We start from the raw sequence: 21,924 nt of genomic DNA, 5'->3' as shown, positions 1-21,924 counted from the left end.
GGGGAGGGCGCGGGGCTGCACCCCTAGACTCCGGGGCCCCTGGCGGCTGCCTGCGTTCATTTCGCCTGAATCCAGCGCTCTCTACCCAGCCACCAGGTGTCTCAAGCCTTATTCCCGGTATCCCCTCTGTGCAAACTTCTCTCTGCAAACTTCTAACTCTGTTTCAGAAGCTCCGCGCCCCCACCCTCACCCCCCAAGGGCTGGTAAGAACTGCGGGTACCAGTCCTGAGCGCCGAGGACTGGCCTGGAAGAGAAGGACACTGTCAGGGCTGGGATCAGAGCGGCCCCCATGCTCCTGCCATGGATCTCAGGACTCGGGGCGGGAATGGCCCTCCTGCACTTGCTGCAGAAACTCCTGTTCCCTTACTTCTGGAAGGACTTGTGGTTCCTGCTGAAGGTGGTACGCTGTGGGATTCGGATAGAGCTGTACCGTCGGAAAGGGGAGCTGGTCACTGTCCTGGATACATTTCTGAGCCATGCCCAGAAGCAGCCCCGGAAGCCCTTCATCGTGTATGAGGGGGACATCTATACCTACGAGGATGTGGACAGAAGGAGCAGCAGAGTGGCCCGTGCCTTCCTGAACCATTCGGCGCTGGAGAAGGGGGACACCGTGGCGCTGCTGATGAGCAATGAGCCCGACTTTGTCCACGTGTGGTTCGGCCTGGCCAAGCTGGGCTGCGTGGTGGCCTTCCTCAACTCCAACATCCGGTCCACCTCCCTCCTGCACTGCATCCGCAGCTGTGAGCCGCGGGCCCTGGTGGTGGGCGCAGGTAGAGTATGGGGTGTCCTCTGCTGCAGCATGGCAGCCCTCCCTGTTCTCCACGCCTTCCCCCTTTTTTTGTTAGAACAGTGCACAACTAATACGTTGGGTGTGTGATGAAGTTGGCATGCCAGCATGGCAGCCCTCCCTGTTCTCCACGCCTTCCCCCCTTTTTTTTTGTTAGAACAGTGCACAACTAAAACGTTGGGTGTGTGATGAAGTTGGCATGTTACAGAGGAATTTTACAATTCTACCGCCGGTGGCTTAATACCCTCCTCTCCCACCTACTCTGTTGTAGATTAGGAAATATCCAGACAGTTTCAGAAAACTTATGAAATCTCTGCTTCTATTTTGCGAAGAGGGCAATTTTACTGCTATTTAGTATAGATTCATTGAGTGCAAAAGCAAAGAGACTTAGAACTCAGTCAGTTCTAGATTTGATCAGATCTGAAAAAAAGTATTTGATGAGTAGGAAAGATACCTTTATTTCATTGTGGAATACCTACCTGCCTCTAATAGTAACATTGTCAAGGTTGACTATATTCACAGAACAAATATTTTTAATCTGAATTCCTATCTTCATGTGTACTTTTATTTTACACTGCCTGCAAGCTAGGATTTGCCTAGCAAGGTTGGCACCCACCTGCCAGCCAGTGGGCGGTTTCTTGGCAGACTCTAAGACCTCTGTCTCTCTTCCCCTGCCCCCATCTGTATATCACTTCTTTTTCTTTTCTTTCTTTCTTTTTTTTTTTTTTTTAGAAAAATGGCAAGCACAATTTTTTTTATTGAATTTATTGGGGCGACATTGGTTAATAAAATTATGTAGATTTCAGGTGTACAGGTCTATAATACATCATCTGTATGTTGTATTATGTGTTCACCACCCCAAATCAAGTTTCCTCCCATCACCATTTATTTCCCCACCCCTTTATTCTCTTCTACCTCCCCCACCTCCATTTCCCTCTGTTAATAATCGTACTATTATCTGTGACTGTGAGTTTTTTGTTTGTTTGTTTAACCCCTTAATCTTTCTCATCCAGCCCTGAAACTCCCCTGCCCTCTGACAGCTGTCAGTTTGTTCTTTATCTATGAGTCTTTTTCTCTTTGTTACATTTATTTTGTTTATTAGATTCCACCTATGAGTGAAATCATATGGTCCTTGTCTTTCTCTGGCTTCTTTCACTTAGCCTATAATTCTCTCCAGGTCCATCCATGCAGTCGCAAAGGGTTAGATTTCCTTCTTTTTTACAACCGAATTGTATTCCATTGTGCAAATGTACCACAGCTTGCTTGCTTTCTTTCAGTAAGTTCTAACCTTCTTAACCCTCCCTTTGGATTCAGGCTTTGGATATACATGTTGACACTGATCTAAGAAGAAAAGTCTTAGTTAAGTGCCTAATTACTAAAGATGGGTTGCATGACAAAGTAAAATCAAACTATGAAAAATGATATTTATTCTCTGAACTGTAGCAATAAGTAGTATAAATGAGTCACACAATTTTGATAACATGGTGAAACGTTTACTGCTTGTGCAGGGGCAAGTGATAATGGGAGTGCAGCAGGAAAAAGAAATCACAGGTCATCTCTGGATATACTCTGATGTATTCCACTTCCCATATTATTGATCATTCTAATCTATATTGCAGGTTCTGGAGCAAATCTAAACCTCAAATTATGCTAAAAATTGATAAAGCCATAAATTCTCTTTAGAAAAGCAAGACAGTATCTCTGAAAAGATTTCTGAAGCCATGATGTTAAGGCCAACCTGAGAAATATCTCACAGCATCCCCTGAGGGCCTTTTAACATGCATAGGCCTGGTTACCTCTCAAAGTAGAATATTCAAGCTTTGCTGTTGACTGGGTTGTTGCTTAATTAGGACCAATTAATTTTTCAGTCTTACTTGTGCCTGCTTTTCTTTTGCTTGCCAATAACTGATTTCATTTTTTAGATATCAAAGCCACTTTGGGATGCTGGAGTTTTAAGAAAGAACCATTTAGTTAATTTGTTCAGTAAGAAGGTAGCTGGAGAAATCAACCTTAAATCTTACTAACAGTTCTTTTTAGCATACCTTCAAAATATATAAATTAAAAGTTTTTCAAAGATGGGACAATTCTATTTTGATTAATTACACAATATTTTTTGTAAGACATAGCTTAGATTACAGTCACTTTCTGTATTTGAAGCTCTTACCCTAAAAATACTGTATTCTTAGCATCTGGAGTGTAATCAGTGAACAATGTATACATATAGATTTTAGAATAAATTTCAGCAGTCTTAGATTATCATTGGATATTTCTGATGGAGATGTACAGTTAAATCATTATATCTCCAGGGAGAGTAAGTATATGGAGGTAGATAGACCAATCAAGTGGTTTAGACAGAGATAAGCCAGACTTGGATTTCATTTATGGTCTGTCACTTCTTAGCTGTTGTGAGTAAAGATAAGATTAGCTGCCCTGGCCCTAGCCAGTTTGGCTCAGTGGATAGAGCATCGGCCTGGGGACTGAAAGGTCCTGGGTTTGATTTCGGTCAAGGCACATACCTGTAGGGGGCGTGCAGGAGGCAGCTGGTCAATGATTCTCTCTCATCATTGATGTTTCTATCTCTCCCTCTCCCTTCCTCTCTGAAATCAATACAAATATATATATATATATTTTTAAAAAAGATTGGCTGCCCTGGGCTCATTTGCTTAGTTGATGGTGATAATACTATCTACTTCACAGTGTAATTCTGAAAAGTAAATGACACAGTTTTTGTGAAGTGGCTAGCCGAGTGCCTGGTATGTACTAACTAGATCAGTGAATTGAAATAATTGCTGTTATTAATATGGAGTCATCCAAGCTTTTGATAAGGGATCTCATTTGGATTTTGCTGCTACAACCTAATCTGGTGTTAGCTATAAGAAAGACTAGTAAGGAATTTGTTTGGAATAGGGCCTTAAACACTTTACTTTGGCATGTTTTAGCAAAATTTTATTTTTCAGAAGTATTATAGAACCAGTTTCAAAAAGGTTTAACAGACAAGCCAGGTAATGTTCATGGTGATAGGTGAAGTTTCAGTCATGGCAGGAGTCTAGTAATTCTATCTCCAGGAACAAGCCAAAGGAAAGGGCTTGTTCAGTTACCAAATAGACAGCAGAGGGCCAATTTATTAACAAAAATTGTAAGTAAAAAAGTTACTGAATGTTCATATGTACCTCAAAGTTCTTTGTTGGGTCTTTCATTCATCCAGGCAATGAATATTTGTTGAGCCTCTGTTTGGGCTAAATTCTGAAAATGTATTTACTTTTGTTGTTATTATCATTAACAAAAATATCAACTGTTGGCATTTCCTCAAGGCTGATTCTGTAAAAGGCACTCCCAGTGATTCTGTGAGGCAGATGCAGAAGTATATTTGGGAGATGGAGAGGGAAAGAAATTCACCTAGGTGACTAAGATGACACAACTTAGTAAGTTTCAGAGCAAATACTCAAAACCTGGTCTCCAATGTGTAAGATCTGCTATCTGTATAGTCCAGAGGTTTCTATGGCTGTCAATCCCCTTAGGATATAACTATGAAAAATATATGCATTCCATTTATGTAAAAATAGTAAAGCAAAAGTTGCAAATATTAAGACATCAGGTTTTTAATATACAGATAACTAGAAAACAATCAAGTGTTTATAAAATTAGTATTCCTTTCTTTTCATAGAAGACTCAAAAATACTTGCAAAAAAAGTTTTATATCTGGGTAATTTGGTTTAGAATATGTGTCAAGTAGCATTTCAGATTTCCCTGCAAATTTTCAGTATTTATAGAAAATTAAATAGTATTAGATTAAACCTACTCCTTTCCCCCAGTATTTCAACTCTGATTATTATTGCTAGTAATGCCTGCTGCCAAGGTTGTCATCTACCTATATATTCTTTTTTCTTTACTTAGAACAAACAGGAAATGTTGCAATGCTAGTATATCACTTGAAAAAGTACGTGTAATTATATTCTTTGATATACTTAGCAACAATGATAATAATTATCTCTTTCATTTTAAAGCAGTTTATACATTTCAGTGTTTTCCCATGTGTTATCTATATGATCCTCACCACAGCCATATCCTCATTTCAAAGATGAGGAAGGCTTAGTTACAGTGAGCAAGTAATCTCCTCTAGCTCAGACATGTAGGAGAGGCAGTGTGGGGATGGAGCCCAGGTTTTCTGATGCTAAGTCATAAAAGCTTGTTGGGTGCACATTTGTCCTCCTTTCTGCTCCTTTTTATTCCCTCATCTCCATCTTTTCCCTTCCTCTCCCCATTCCTTACTACCGCCCTCGCACTGTTCCTTTTCCTTCCCCCTCTCTCACCTTCCATCTGTCCATCTGCTTTCTTTCAGCACCTTTTACACCTCAGCTATGCTATGATTCACAGCAAAGCAATGCAATGGTAAAATTTTATTAGCCAATTTACAAATAGATATTTGTGTGGCTTTGGGGAATAGGCCAAGAACGGCAATGTAACCTCTTGGAGCTGAGAAAGTTTTCTTTTGTTCACTGATACAGTCTCAGAATTTAGCACAAAGGAGATGCTCAGCAAATATTCATTGCCTGGATGAGTGAAAGACCTAACAAAAAACTTTGAGGTACATATGAGCATTCAGTAACTTTTTTACTTACAAATTTTTGCCAATAAATTGTTCCTCTACTATCTGTTTGGTAACTGATTTTGAGAATAGATGTATCAATGGGATTTCTTGGTTGTGTTATTTTATATCCATGTTGCTAAGTGCTAAAAGTACAGTGTTTTAGACACACCAAGCATCCACAAGATTTCAGATGTACTTGCAGGTATATGTATTTGTCTCTCCTTTGTAAATAGACCACATATTAAGTCATTATAATTATATGTAACTAAGAAATTATATTCACATTACCCTGAAGTCTTTTACTTTAGATTCAATAGTATTTTGTGTCTTTCCATGTTTAGAAGGGTTTTGGATTTCTGTTCACAAGAAGTGAAAATCCTGTGTCAGCTCAATAAACTTAAAATAATGCACGAAGCCCTGCCCTTTAGTTTTTCTGAACTGTTGCATTCAGAATGTGCAGGACAAATGTTCCAGTTAACAATCGAGCCATTGTAATTCTCCAAATGACTTTTAACCATAAAGTCATCTGTTTTTAAAGACCAAGAGGATGAGTTAGAGGAAAAATAAAGACCCTTCAAATTTTGTAGAGAGTAATATATATTCAGATAGATAAAATGGCCTGTGTGAACTTATATATTTTTTTAATCCATGTACTATGATATCCTGACATAAATCTATTTTAGTTTTCAGGGAATTTCTATACTTTTTCTTATACTTAGTAGAATGAATCATTGTTTTGCCTTTTTTTTTTCTATTTTAGATTCAGCGAGGTCAAGAATTACCTCCATTCCAAAAGAACACAACTGACTTTGATAGGAAGTTTAAGTGGCTTCATGGTTCACAAGCTGGCAAATGCAGTGTTCTAAGCACTGATGATGCACCATTTATTCTTTACTGACCATAGAGACACTTGCCCTGGTGTTCTTATTTGCAATATCTGCTGGCCTTGTGTTTACTGTAAGGGTATGATGCTTGAGTACTGGCAGGAGCAAAAACAATTTAAAGGGAGGTTGTCTCCTCAGATAAGCTGTAAGGCTAAATGGGAGAAATACACATCTTGGACTCAGACAAACATGGGCTTGAATCCTAACTCTGCCATTGACTGACTGCTAACACATTGCTGATGACCAATGGATATCATTGGGTCTTGTGTGACTTAAATATACAAGACACCACAGAGTGCCTGATCCATAGTATATGTTCAGTAAATGGTTACCATAATTATTTTTAATTGCTTAGTGGCAGAGACATATATGCAGTCTTTGCTCCCGAGTCTCCTGGTATGGGAGTTGCTGTGGGCAGAAGGCTGTATGAAGGGAGATCCAGGCACGTGCCACATGACCCGAGTTAACTGGTTTAAGCCAGTTCTGTCCTCCCCAGTAACAGTGTAGTCATATCTGCTTCCCAGCCCTCAGAGACCAGGCTGGAATGCTCTCAGACACAGGTTAGGAGCCAGATGGTTATCTATTCTCTGGCCTACAAGAGGGGGAATTCTTTCATTTATTACCAGAAGGCTTGTGGCAAATAGCCCTGTTGGGGTCTGAATCTTACAAAAATACCATCTTGGAAATTGCCTTTTTAAAAAGATATAATTTACGTACTAATTAATCTAATTGTGTCTAGAGAGATTTTTTTTATGGATTTCCTTTTCTAATTTTCACTACTTTGTCATTGAAAAATGGTAAACCAGACACATGTCATTGTGCTCCCATTTGAGTAATAATTATTCATTGACAATCGATGTATTGGAAATAATATCAAATGAAGTGTTTTACTTTTTATTTTCTTGTACACTTTTGCCTGTCTGTTCCCCCAAAAGATGTGGGGACAGCTGAGAGGAAAACACATAAACCCACTTACAAACTTATGTGCATGTATTCAGGGCGGTTACTAAAATTGTTTCAAGGAACAGTATGTAATCACAACTGAAAGACGTGCTTCTGTGCACTTCCTGGGGTTATGATGATTGTTAATAATGTTTGTAAAAATAGCTGACACATTATTTATGATGAAATGAGTTTGGGGCCTGAGGTAAGGTATTCGTATCTACATCACCATATGAATTGTTTTTGCTTACTTATGGGTCAGTTTTCTTAGAAACTGTAGCCTGCTCATGCATTCCATGAAAAACCTAAAGCGTTGCTCTAACTAATAGGATGGTAGTTATAAGTATGTGGTGAAATTGTAATTTCACTGTGGATTCTGTATGAATATTGCTTTGCAATAATGGAAAACTCAAGTTGACCATTTGTAATTAAGTATCATATTAGTTTTATTTTTTAAAATATATTTTATTGATTTTTTTAGAGAGGAAGGGAGAGGAATAGAGAGTCAGAAACATCGATGAGAGAGAAACATTGATCAGCTGCCTCCTGCACACCCCCGACTGGGGATGTGCCCGCAACCAAGGTACATGCCCTTGACCAGAATCGAACCTGGGACCCTTCAGTTCGCAGGCCGACACTCTATCCACTGAGCCAAACTCGTCAGGGCTCATATTAGTTTTATTAATGCATAAAGTTTTAAAGTTGAATTGTTTGGCAATGCATTAAGAGCTACAAGCAATTCCTTTAAAAATATTAGCTTGTTTTATGTAGAATAGGGTAATTTGAAGAGTTTTTAATACAGTATGAGTAACTCACTGATTTTATAGCCTTCTAAATTTGAATAAGATATATAACAATAATATAGAAACAAGAAATTAATTTGTACAAAAAGTACTAGTGGATTGTAAGGAGAGACCTGGTTTTGTGCTGCAACCCCACCTAACATAGTGCCTTACAACGTGAGAAACAATGGAAGACCCTATTGCTTTGCAAAGAGAGATTGAGCCTTCTCCTGCAGTGTAGACTTTGTTAAAGGTCTCAGCTCTCTCATTTTCTTATGGTAGTTTACTTTCAAGACCTGCATGTAGAGTGAGTCCCAGGAGCAGAGGTCAATTCTCTGATCAGATATCTACCAGTATGCAGCCCCTGGTGTATGTGGCCGGGGCCATCAGCCAAAGCATGGAGGTGGGCACACATCATTCTTCCGAGGCGCTTACACTTCTAGAGATTTCAACACTTCACTAGAGAATAAATCTTCATGAAACACAGCCACATTTCCTCGGAGTATTTTAAAAATACTACTTTTTGTCAAGACTTAATATTCAGAACTTAATTTCCAAATAACACTAAAACTTTTCTTCTTACTATGAAAGATTGAACAGTGGTAAGTAAATAATAATTCTTTATCCCCTGCATAATATTTCACGTTTTTATTTCAATCTTCACTATTCTCACCCACATTTCCTGCCACTATGGAAGAAATGCTTTTGTTAGATGAAATTCTACTTGAAAATTCTAAAAGGCTCAGCTAGGTCAATTTACTTTGAACGTATGAAGGAAGTTAAATTGTATCTCCTCAGATTCTTAGGAATCTGCTTGCTTCCTTTTACCTGTAGAAGTCATCACTCTTTGTAAATGCTCACTGTTTCTTTAGACTACAATTCCAACAAAGATTTGGGGCCACAATTTAAATGAATCATAGTGTAACTCAATTTGCACTTATTTTGCCAATTTATATATACATATCATTCAGAACATATAGAAGCATATGCTGCTAATTTACAATTCCGGGTGAGAGATTTGAAATTAAGATAATGAAATGAGTCAGTTCAGAGACCTGTCCTTACACAGGGCAAAGTGCCAGGGAGAGTGACTAAAACAAAACTTAGTACTAAAAGTTAAAAGAAAATAGGAAGTCTAGATTACTTGCTTGTCTTGCTTTTTCATTTGTTTGGAACTTGTTCTTCCCCCAGCATTCCTTGTGATTTTTCACTTCTCTGTCTTAGCAGAGCAATCGGTATGTGGCAGCTTGCTGTGTATGCTCACTAGAACTGGATACTTTCTCTGGACTCTTACAAAGTTTCTTTTGTGTGGATTTGTTATAGATATAAACATTTTTAAAATTTCAAGTCCTGCCCTGGGCAGTGTGGGTCTGTGGTTAGCGTATCGACCCTGGAACCAAACAGTCTTGGGGTTCAATTCCTGGTCAAGGGCATGTACCTGGGTTGTGGATGCTTAGTGTGTCTAAAACACTGTACTTTTGGGGTGTCATGCTTCTAGCACTTAGCAACATTGATAGAAAATAACAAAGAAATTCCAATCATACATCTATTCTCAAAATCAGTTACCAAATACACAGTAGAGGGACAATTTATTGGCAAAAATTTGTAAGTGAAAATGTTACTGAATGGGCATAGTACTACAAAGTTTTTTGTTAGGTCTTTCACTCATCCAGGCAATGAATATTTGCTGAGCATCTCCTTTGTGCTAAATTCTGAGACTGTATCAGTGAACAAAAGAAAACTTTCTCAGCTCCAAGAGGTTACATTGCCGTTCTTGGCCTATTCCCCAAAGCCACACAAATATCTATTTGTAAATTGGCTAATAAAATTTTACCATTGCATTGCTTTGCTGTGAATCATAGCATAGCTGAGGTGTAAAAGGTGCTGAAAGAAAGCAGATGGACAGATGGAAGGTGAGAGAGGGGGAAGGAAAAGGAACAGTGCGAGGGCGGTAGTAAGGAATGGGGAGAGGAAGGGAAAAGATGGAGATGAGGGAATAAAAAGGAGCAGAAAGGAGGACAAATGTGCACCCAACAAGCTTTTATGACTTAGCATCAGAAAACCTGGGCTCCATCCCCACACTGCCTCTCCTACATGTCTGAGCTAGAGGAGATTACTTGCTCACTGTAACTAAGCCTTCCTCATCTTTGAAATGAGGATATGGCTGTGGTGAGGATCACATAGATAACACATGGGAAAACACTGAAATTTATAAACTGCTTTAAAATGAAAGAGATTATATATATATATAATACATATAGAGTGGTCCCCGTGGGGTGGGCAGTGGGCTGCCTCCTGGTTCCGTTCTGAAATCTGCCCTGGCTCTTTGGGCTCCAATCCACGCAAGCGCCCTTCAGAGGTGGGCCCAGGAGCTCATGAGCAATGCAAAGGCTGTTTTCTCAATGTTTCTCTTGCCACTTTCTCCCCAACCCTAGATCCTGCTCTTAGTTCATTCTCCTTGCAAACTGAAGGGTCCCGGGTTCGATTCCCGGTCAAAAGCACATGCCTCGGCTGTAGGTTTGATCCCCTGGGAGGGGCATGTGCAGGAGGCAACCCATCCATGTTTCTCTCTCACATCGATGTTTCCCTCTCTCTCCCCCCTTCCCTTCCACTCTCTCTTAAAAGCAATGGAAAAAATATCCTCGGGAGACCAAAAAAAAAATTCAAGTCCCAATCTGCCTACCACCTATGACATATCAGCTCCTTACCGTTTTCTGTGTTTCCCTCATTTTCTTGCAGATTTTATTTGTGAACTGCCTTGTCCCATTTGACATATTTCTGTTGCTGCCTCTTTGGGATCAATCTGGATTATAGATTTTGAGGAAGGAAATCATGAGTTTTTTGCAAATGTCTTGTATTATAGTAGAACTAAACAGTGGCTGACAGATGGTTTTTTTACATAACTGGATAGTGATTCCCGTTTCCAGGAAAATGTTTAACGCAGGACCCTGATTCAGCTTCAAAGCAGAATGTAGCTTGTGATTATTTTTAAAGTTTTGTTAAAACATTGGAATAGCCCTGGCCGGGTTGGCTCAGTGGATAGAGCGTTAGCCTGCGGACTAAAGGGTCCCAGGTCCGATTCTGGTCAAGGGCACGTGCCTGGTTGTTGGCTCAATCCCCAGTAGGGGGTGTGCAGGAGGCAGCCAATCAATGATTCTCTCTTGTCATTGATGTTTCTATCTCTCTCTCTCTCCCTCTCCCTTCCTTTCTGAAATCAATAAAAATATATGTTTAAAACAAAAAACATTGGAATAAATATAATTGCTTAGGTGGAAAGGTCCATATTTGCATGCACTTGAGCATTCTGACCAGGGCATTTTTACATCTCTAAATCTCCTCACTTACCTTTGGGCTCTGAAATGGTCTCTAACTCATAATGATCTTGTGATTCCATAGCGATCAGGGGGTTCTCCCAAGTGTATTTCATTATGGTTGAACTAAACAGTGACAGGCAGATGGCTTTTCGGAGCTACTGAGTTGTATTTCAAGGACAATGTTTAATGCAGTGTCCTGAATTTAGATTTAAAGCAGAGTTTAAAAATAGTTTTATTGAAGCCCTGGCCGGTGTTGCTCAGTTGGTTGGAGTGTTGTCCTGTACACCAAAAGGTGGCGGGTTCAACTCCCGGTCAGGGCACATACCCAGGTTGGGGGTTCGATGCCTGGTCGGGGCGTATGCAGACAGCAACCAATTGATGTCTCTCTCTCTCTCCCTTTCTTTTTCTAAAAAATCAATTAAAAATTAATAAAATAAAATCATCCAGTCAGTAAAAAGTGGAGCTGGGATCCAATCCAGGGTTGTCTAACCCCAAATGTTGTCCCCTTTCTAAAAAAATATATACATTTCTTTTAATTGGGGAAAAAAACATAGTCTGGATAATGGCTTCTTCAAAAATCAATTTGAATTGGCCTATTTGTGTTGATTCAATTAAATGATGGCTAGATTTACCTTTCAGTTGATTCTGTTGAAACAGAATAATAAAATGACTTTGATGTTACTTATCCAACATGAAAATGAAATTAGCATTGTATTTACATTTTATTTCTATTCCAACACGCCAAAGAAAACCCAAGGTGGATGGTTTGAGATTTCCGTTTTGTTTACCTATTCCTAATCCTTTGGTTTTTAGATTTGCTTGAAGCTGTCGAAGAAATCCTCCCCAGCCTCCCAGAAGGCATCAGTGTTTGGGCGGTAAAAGATTCTGTTCCACGAGGCGTAATTTCACTCAAAGAAAAACTGAGCACAGCATCTGACAAGCCGGTGCCACGCAGCCACCATGTTGCCTCGAACCTGAAGACTCCATCTCTTTACATTTTCACCTCCGGAACAACAGGTATGACTCATTTTTTTCTTAATACCCAAAAAGAAAGCAACAGTGTTGGGCAAATTTCTGCCATGAGTAATGGCATTAACTTGAACTCGGTCTGACTTTAACTTGGCAAGTCACCACGTTCACTTTTGATAGCACCAAGGGCAAAGGACTGTCCCAAGACTTGACCAGCTTCTTTGGCAAGATCTTTGCTAGCTTCTCTATTCCTCAGACCCCTGGTATATAAAATGAATAGATTCATTTAAATAGTTTCTAATCATCCTGCGGGATTAAACAAATCCCTTAGTCTACTTTAAAACAGTTTTATATATTCTTGTTTAAAATGTTAAGTCCTTAAAACAATTCAGCTGTTGCTACAATTTAAGCTCCTGTAGCTGGCTCTGCTGACTCTCCTAAGGGTGACTGGAACATGTGACAAACAGGAAGTCTTGAAGGCATTGCAGGTTTGGGAGAAGATACAAAACAGAATCAAGTAACTAAACTTTCCCTTCTTTAGGTAAACAATAGTAACATATACACACCCCAAAAAAATAATAATAATTAAACAGCTTCTTAAAAATTCAAAAGAAATGTTAAACTTAATTGATTCTTAGGAAAAAACCAAATGGTATCTCAGAGGCTAAAGAAGCTTTTGTAATTAGTTTGAAGATGACTGGGGGTTTGAATGAGACATATTAAAAATATTCTGTTACTAATTTCTTGTGCACAGGTAGTATTGGAAGCAAAACTACAATTGCATAAGTTTTTTTTACTTTTTTCTTTTTTTTTTCTTCTTTCCCTCCCTCCCTTTTCTTCATTCCTTCCTTTCTTTTCCTACATTTTATTTTATTTCTACTTGGAACCTAACAATGATCTCTTTTAAGTTAGATAGTAAACTATATTTTTTACTATGTTTACAAGCTTTGATAAATGAACTGGAAAATGCTAGTATGTACCAACTTGTCAGCATAAATTCACTCTGATTTGGACTTTGAAAGAGAGAATGAAATTCTAGAAATGATCAACTTTGAAAAATTCCTGAAGAAGATTATTAACTGGTTTATCTTTATGACCGTTTTCTTGTGAAAAATAGAAAGTGACTCTAGCCTTTAAAACAATCTTCGCCACTGCTCCTCCTCTGCAGCCTCCTCCTCAGCCCAAAGGGAACAGGCTGGGGCAGACCATCACAGCTTTTCCTCTTCAGGATTAAAACCAGAGTGGTTCACACATTTGCACAACAGGCTGAAAGCAAAGGCATTACTACTTTTTCATATGATATTTATTTGTATTGAAATTATATAGCACAGCCCTAACCGGTTTGGCTCCGTGGATAGAGCGTCGGCCTGCAGACTGAGGGGTCCCAGGTTCGTTTCTGGTCAAGGGCATGTACCTTGGTTGCGGGCACATCCCCAGTGGGGGGTGTGCAGGAGGTGGCTGATCGATGTTTCTCTCTCATCGATGTTTCTGGCTCTCTATTCCTCTCCCTTCCTCTCTGTAAAAATCAATAAAATATATTTTTAAAAAAGAAATTATATAGCACAGAGGTGAAAATTTTAGAAGTTTTAGAGTCTCCTTCACCAAACCAACTACACTGAGTACTTTTGTATCTTTCTTTTTATAAACACCTCCATATGTCTAAATAGAATCAGTATCTTACTAGACACATAAATAGATACATACTAAAAAGCATCTACTGATTGTCCACATAGGAGAATGAGGGTTTTGTCTTCTTTTATCACCACTCTCTTCCTCCACTGACTTCTTTCTCTCTTGTGCAGGCACTTTCTCTCCCCAGCATCACACTAATATTGTTTCACCATAAATTTTGACTCGATTAGTATCAGTATCATAACTTACTAAACACTATTTCTAGCTGAGCTCTACAGTGTAGCATAAGTATAATTCTTTCCTTTCACATAAAACTCCCTCGAACCTGAAATTAATCGCTGTTTTTGTTTGCTAGCCTGGTTTCCTATACACATGTAACTGGTTCATGCTCACTCCTTTGTCAAAGAGGTAGCTCACCTTTGAAATTGAAAAGGTAGTCTGTATTTTAGCAAGCCCATGATTTTGGCCATCTCTTTTCCAGAGCCTTCCTCACTCTACTTCATTCCTGACCAGTTACTCTCTTATAGTCCCGGTTTCATTCTTTGCCGTATTTCTGGGAATTCCCTTCAACTCTTTTCTTTTTTCTGACCCCCTAATTCTTAGATCCTAAGTTTGTTTCCTGGTTTACTTTTCTTTTTGTTATTGCCCTGCTTTCAGTAGCTGTCTGATAAAGAGTGTTTAGGAGGCAGGGTTAATCCTCACATGTCTGAAAATGTCTTCTTTTTTCTACCCTTACACTTGTTTGTGTAGAAGCTACGTTAGAAATGATTTTGTGCAGGAGTTTGAAGACATACTCTATTATCTTGTGACTCTCAGTATACATATTGAGAAGTCTTTTTCTAATTTCTTATTCTTTATATGCAAACTGGTATTCTTTTTCTTTCTTTTGGAGGATTTTTAGAATCTTTTATGAGTTTTCATTAGTCTATAACATCATAATGACTTATAGGGGGACTGGTCTTATTCATCTTTTTGGCTGGGAAATTTGTAAGCCTTTTTAGTCTAGAAACTCATGTCTTGCAACTCTAGTTACTTGAAAAAAAAAACTTTAAATCCTACTTCCCTTCTCTTTCCTTTTCTATTTCTGTTCTTTCTCCTTGTTCCCTCCTTCTAGTACATTTGCTTGTTTGTTTATTCTTTTATCTTTAGAACTCTAACTTTTTGAAGATTGGCCCTCCTGGACTGAGCTACTAATTCTATTTTTCCTATCTGTTTCCTTCTCTTATCTTTTGGTTTACTTTTTGAGAGATTTATCTTCTAATCCTTGTGTTCTCTTAATATTCCTTTTTTGGCTATTTTTGTATTATTGGTATTTTATATCCTCATATCTCTTGGAATATTAATTATAATAACTTTTTAAAAATTTATTCTCTCTACCTTGTCTTTATTTTCTTCATCATCCTTTTGTTTTGGGTTTGTATTGGTCTCTAACCTTTACCATAGAGGATTTTCTCAAGTATCTGGTGACTTTTGACTGACAGTTAATAGTTAAAGTACAGACATCAGAACACACAAAAAACACAGACATGCTGACTAGATGAGCTCTGTGAGCCTGGGTGGGACCTGTGGACTGGGCGGTTTCATTGTCCAGGACACTTTGTTGGGGGATTCATGACTGTCAGTGTCTCAGCTTTTACTGTGGGCTATTCAGATTCCTCAGACAAGGATCTGGAGGGTAAAACTAGTTAAGCATCAAAAGGGAGCTGGAGGAGTATGCAGACTTTCTCTTCTTCCCCCTATCTGTCCAGACTCTCTTTTTTCTGCTGTTTCCAGAGTCACCTTTTCCAGAGAATAAATCTCAGATCATCTACCAGTGTGGAAGAAGCAATCTGGGGCTGTAATTTTATTTTATTTTATTGAATTTTAAAACAAATATCAAAAGTATGTATTGACATTCTTGAACAATTAGTTTGTGAATGATCTGTTATACAGGGAAAGTTATTCAAATATCTTCTTTTAGCTCAAAGTCCTGAGCACCATGAGGTCTTATTGAGACCAGAGCAGAGCAACATACAGAATTAGGCATACAGTTAATGTCATGCTTTATGGATACAAAGCTATCAAGAGTGTAACAAAATCACATTCAGCCTCAGTAAGGATTTGATATTTTTTTATAAAAAGCATTTCTCTTTCTCTATTTCTAATATAAACTGACTAGAGGCCTGGTGCACAAATTCATGCACCAGTGGGGTCCCTCGGCCTGGCCTGCAGGATTGGGCTGAAACCGGCTCTCCGACATTCCCCAGAGGGGTCCTGGATTGCAAGAGGGCACAGGTGCACAATTGGGGCCAGGGAGGGACGCAGGAGGTTGGCCAGCCGGGGAGGGACCCGGGGCCAGGGAGGGATGCAGGAGGTTGGCCAGCGGGGGAGGGACCCGGGGGAGGGCTACAGGGCGTGTCTGGCCTGTCTCACTCAGTCTTGATTGGCCGGACCCCAGCAGCAAGCTAACCTACCAGTTGGAGCTTCTGCCCCCTGGTGGTCAGTGCACGTCATAGCGACTGGTCGACCAGTCGACTGTCTGCCCCCTGGTGGTCAGTGCACATCATAGTGAGCAGTTGAGCAGCCTTAGCATATCATTAGTATATTCACAGGGCGTGTCTGGCCTGTCTCACTCAGTCTTGATTGGCCGGACCCCAGCAGCAAGCTAACCTACCAGTTGGAGCTTCTGCCCCCTGGTGGTCAGTGCACGTCATAGCGACTGGTTGACCAGTCGACTGTCTGCCCCCTGGTGGTCAGTGCACATCATAGTGAGCGGTTGAGCAGCCTTAGCATATCATTAGCATATTCACTTTGATTGGTAGAACGGACGACCAGATGACCGGACACTTAACATGTTAGGCTTTTATTATATAGGATGTTTTACAACTCAAAACCCAGAACTGAATTAAATGATTATCATGGTAATAAATATGAGAATTTATATCAGTATGCCACCTAATATCATAAAAATTAGATTTTCACAAACAAAATAAATGTATACTATTAATAATGAAGAAAGTGTTGGTGCAAGTTAGGAAGTGAGGTAGCGAAGTCAGGATTTGAAAAGTTACATGATGGGGGTAGAGTCTGCTCACAGGCCCTTTCCGCAGGTTATAAGGGAGCCCTTTGGATGATACTGAATATTTCCTTACCACTCTCACTACTGTCAAGTCCTGTTTGCCCAGGATCATGAAAATATTATATTCTGGGGCCCAGGAACAAATTCAAAGTGTATTTGACAACGAAAAGAATTGAGGTCAGTTTTCATACCATTAATGTCTGTAGGACCTACGACATTATGTGATATCTTGATGAACAAGGGATGAGATTTATATAGATTCTGTGTCAATGTAATTGCTTCATAAACAGAATTTCTATAAAGCTCTCTGTTTATAGTTCCATAATTATCTCCTATTCCATGAGCTACCTGGTAAGCAGCTTTCTGAGCCTTTTGTGGGTTCTGTGGGGGCTAATCAGCTTTCTTCAAGGCTTCACCTTAGTTCTCAGCTTCTTGAGTGGGTGGTGTCAGTGATCCATCTGCTTTCCTAAATCTTGTTGCTGTCATCTCTAATTCCATTCTTTGTGCCTTGAGGGACTATGTTGGCCTTGGTTAGGTAGCCTCAAGGATGTCTAGGAAAGACTAGGCTTCATTCCTATTACAGATGTGTGTTTTCTTTTCTCCCAGGTCTACCAAAAGCAGCTGTGATTACCCAGCTGCAGGCTTTAAAGGGTGCTGCTGGATTGTGGGCTTTCGGTTGTACTAGTGATGACATCATTTATATAACCCTTCCTCTGTATCATAGTTCTGGAGCTATCCTGGGAATTGGTGGATGTATTGAGTTAGGTAAGTTATTATTTTCTGTATGATATGTTTTCAAAATGCCTAATAATTAGAACTTGTATTTGTTGTTGTTGTTGTTAGCATAATAAATGTGAGAAGTTCATCAGAAGGCTGATGGACAGCTTTAGCAGGGCTGAAAATCTGCATATATTATTGCCTGCTGCTGGCAGTTCCCCCAATCTGATAAAACCTTTAAAGAGAGGGAATGTGGGAGCTGCACAGCTCTTAGGGCTTATCCTTGGAAGTCACATAGATCATTTCACCTGCATTTTGTTGATCAAAGCAAGTCACAAGCCAGTCCGGTTTCAGAAACTGAAGGGTTGGGAAATAGACCCTATCTCATGAAGGGAGGAGTGACAAACTCACACTGGAAAGGTAAGGCACAGCCCGCCATGTGCCTCTGAGAAGCACCCTTCCCAGACCAGGGCCTTTCTCACTCGTCGCACCAGCTTAAGGCATGGAAGGCGGGCTGAGATGTCTTCTCTGGTCGGCTAAAATAAGGCATCCTTCCTTTCCCCACAGCACAGCTGAAAGGAGATTGGAGGCATTTAAATAAAACTTTATTAAAGATACGGGATTACACAAGGGAAATAAACACAGAAAAGAATGAAACCGGATAATCTTATTTACAAAATGCTTTTATTTATCTTAAATAAATTCTTAAACATGCTGAATTAAGTGCCTGTTACCAACTTGTCCTGAAATTATATATAAACTAGAGGCCCGGTGCACAAATTCATGCATGGGTGGGGTCCCTCGGGGTGGCCAGCAGGGGATCGGGCCCCAGCTTGTGCCCCCAGGCTTGCAGCCCCACAGCCCCGCCTGGTACCCCGCCATGTCCTGGCACCACCCCCTCACCTTTCCACCATCCTGCCTGCGGAGCAATCGATCAGGGCAGAGCACCCTGCCCAGCTCCCTCAATGCCTGGGAGCCGGGGGGCGGCCCCCACTCCTCCCGGTCAAACTCCCGGTCCAATGACCACACAAGGGGACAATTTGCATATTAGGCTTTTATTATACAGAATAGAGATCATTTACTACTGCTTATATGTCTAAAATACTATAAAGTAACTTTATAGAGTAGCATATTTAGAATATGATCAATGTCCCCAATAAATAAAGATGAAGGTCAAATCATTAGTGCTTTTCTTTAGGACATATTCATGTGACTTACAGTGTTGCTAAAGTTAAGTTCTGCAGTCATCAGTGAACTTTTTATTGGAGCTGTCTTACTAACCCCCTTACTCTCAACCTCAAGATATGGACTGTAAGATTAATGCTTTCAAATGAGCTTGTTGTAAATGGCCACTGCTGGATTATAAAATCCCTTAAATTTTTTTTACCTAGTACCCTTTTTTTTTTGCCTCTTCTCATAGGAGCTACTTGTGTATTAAAGAAGAAATTCTCAGCAAGCCAATTTTGGAATGACTGCAAAAAATATAATGTGACTGTGTTTCAATATATTGGAGAAATTTGTCGTTACCTTTGCAAACAACCTAAGGTAAGAGTAATCATTCTCATGGAGAAAAAGTAATTCCAGAAAGAAAAAGTATTGAGAGAAAAAGTAATTTTTGTTTGTTATACTCCATCTTTTTCCAGAACATAGTTTAGCTGACTTACACAGATAAAATGACTTACCCCAAGATAAAATGAATATAAAACAAATCAGGAAAAAAAGGAGAGTTATCCAGGAGTGTACTATTAATATGCTCTATAATGTGGCAGAAAAGACAGACCTGCAATCCAGTTCACTTCATGTTTAGACTGATGACAATTTCCGTGTACATAGCATGCATCTGATTATGAAAAGAGATGCATGATATGTTTACAGAAAGCAATTATTCCAAGGTTGAATTAAGTAAGCTTTCTAAATGCTGTTTAAAAACACTGATTTTACTTGTTTTTCTATTTTTTTTTCTTTTGAATAAGTGATTATGTTAGAATATCTTTCTGTTTGGTTTTGCTTTAAATGTAAAAAAAGAAACTTTGCTTTGACTTACACTTCTCTTCCCCCCTAAAGCCGTCATTTCCACAGTTTTGATAAAATGCCCCCTTCTGAAAGTAAACAGGCAGAGAACTGCAACCGCCTGAAGTTTGTCTTTATTAATTTGTTTGCTTTTTTGGCTTCAGAAGTTATTGTTATTTTCCTGGTCTCAATTGTATTTCAAGATGCTTATTTTTTAACTGTCTGAATTTCTAAACATTTTTGAGGATACAAAGAAGTGACTCAGTAATCAAGTCAACACCATCCCTTGAAGAATGGTGATAGAGGATGCTTTCCTATAGAGACAGCCCGCCCTGTGCCTCTGAGAAACACCCTTCCCAGACCAGGGCCTTTCTCACTCATCACCTTTGCCATCATCGCACCAATTTAAGGCATGGAAGGCGGGCTGGGATGTCTTCTCTGGTCGGCTAAAATAAGGCATCCTTCCTTTCCCCACAGCACAGCTGAAAGGAGATTGGAGGCATTTAAATAAAACTTTATTGAAGATACACAAGGGGAATAATACAGAAAAGAATGTGAAGCTGAATAATCTTATTTAAAAAATGCTTTTATTTATCTTAAGCTTGGAGTTTATTAGGGACAGACCTCCTGTCTAGCTCCTGACCTACCTCCTTGTGGCAGAAGCCTTCTATCTTATTCTTTTTGTTTGGTCAGGAGTGCTTCAGCAGCTATGGATTTCCTAGATCCATAACTAAGGCAGGGAGTCCCAGAGAAATGTTTTAGGACCTGAAATTTAGGTGATTTTTACCTTTATTCTCTTCAAGGAGAATACCATTATTAGGATCGTGATCTTACCTGAAGAGTCCCAGTGGAAGAACTATAATGCCACAACCTGGCATCTTTTCTAGTTTTCATTGTACTCTTTGGTAATATGATCTCTGGATTGAGTTAATTTAAGGAACTAATGTCCTGCAGTAAGATAAAAGCCATAGTACATAATACATAGCAGGCACTATCTAATGAACTTCCCCATGTCCTTTCTAACTGTTCCCCCAGCCACTTCTATTTCCTCTCATCCTTTAATAGAAACACTAGCTTTTGCAAGGTCCTTTGCTCACTAAGTAGTTATTGAATGGTTCAATACATGCATTTATTATTTTCCTAAAGTTTTACCATCTTGTATTCTGCTAAAACTTTATTGAAGATACACAAGGGGAATAATACAGAAAAGAATGTGAAGCTGAATAATCTTATTTAAAAAATGCTTTTATTTATCTTAAGCTTGGAGTTTATTAGGGACAGACCTCCTGTCTAGCTCCTGACCTACCTCCTTGTGGCAGAAGCCTTCTATCTTATTCTTTTTGTTTGGTCAGGAGTGCTTCAGCAGCTATGGATTTCCTAGACCCATTGCTAAGGCAGAGAGTCCCAGAGAAATGTTTTAGGTGATTTTTACCTTTATTTTCTTCAGGGAGACTGCCATTATCAGGATCGTGATCTTACCTGAAAAGTCCCAGTGGAAGAATTATAATGCCACAACCTGGCATCTTTTCTAGTTTTCATTGTACTCTTTGGTAATATGATCTCTGGATTGAGTTAATTTAAGGAACTAATGTCCTGCAGTAAGATAAAAGCCATAGTACATAGTACATAGCAGGCACTATCTAATTAACTTCCCCATGGCCTTTCCCCAGCCACTCCTATTTCCTCTCATCCTTTAATAGAAACACTAGCTTTTGCAAGGTCCTTTGCTCACTAAGTAGTTATTGAATGGTTAAATACATGCATTTATTATTTTCCTAAAGTTTTACCAGCTTGTATTCTGCAGTTAGCATCTTCATGCAATATAGTCAGTACAAGGGTCTCAGGAGTGAAAGTAGTCAGCAGACATGGATATTTTGGTGATTTTTATGGAATGTGTCCAGATGGCATTTCAAAGTGGTTGAAGTGAATCTAAACAATGTGGAACTATGCCTATTGCACAGTCTTTTGTCAGTACTGGGGGGCATTAAAAATAGTTGCCAGAGAACTCAACCCTCCCTGAAGCGTCCTCAAAAGTCTCTGAAGGAAGGAAAATGGGAAAAAAGCCAGTCCTGATGGCCCACCCTTTCAAATAGGGTGCATGAAGCCCCATCTGCTTGGGCTTCTTAATAATAGTTTATTTTAACAGAGAATGCCTTGGGTTGTTGGTTTTTTTTAATGGGGAAAATATTATTTAACTTTATTCATAATTTTATAGGCTAGAAATAAGCATATATTTAATTT

The 21,924-nt window shown here is 39.4% G+C and overlaps 1 protein-coding gene across 1 annotated transcript in view; it reads left to right on the top strand.

The window, feature by feature from the left end:
* Positions 1 to 6: 6 nt before the first annotated feature.
* SLC27A6 (solute carrier family 27 (fatty acid transporter), member 6) overlaps positions 7 to 21,924 on the top strand; it is a 52,844-nt gene continuing 30,926 nt past the window's right edge. Inside the window, exons 1-4 of the mRNA XM_005875834.2 lie at positions 7 to 770; positions 12,111 to 12,314; positions 17,563 to 17,721; positions 19,094 to 19,218. Coding sequence (XP_005875896.1) covers positions 290 to 770; positions 12,111 to 12,314; positions 17,563 to 17,721; positions 19,094 to 19,218 — 969 coding nt within the window. The 5' untranslated portion in view covers positions 7 to 289. The remainder of the gene's footprint in view (positions 771 to 12,110; positions 12,315 to 17,562; positions 17,722 to 19,093; positions 19,219 to 21,924) is intronic.

This window comes from Myotis brandtii, unplaced genomic scaffold (assembly GCF_000412655.1).
Source record: "Myotis brandtii unplaced genomic scaffold, ASM41265v1 scaffold470, whole genome shotgun sequence".
NCBI classification, from domain to species: domain Eukaryota; kingdom Metazoa; phylum Chordata; class Mammalia; order Chiroptera; family Vespertilionidae; genus Myotis; species Myotis brandtii.
This window is presented reverse-complemented; position numbering and strand designations above follow the sequence as displayed.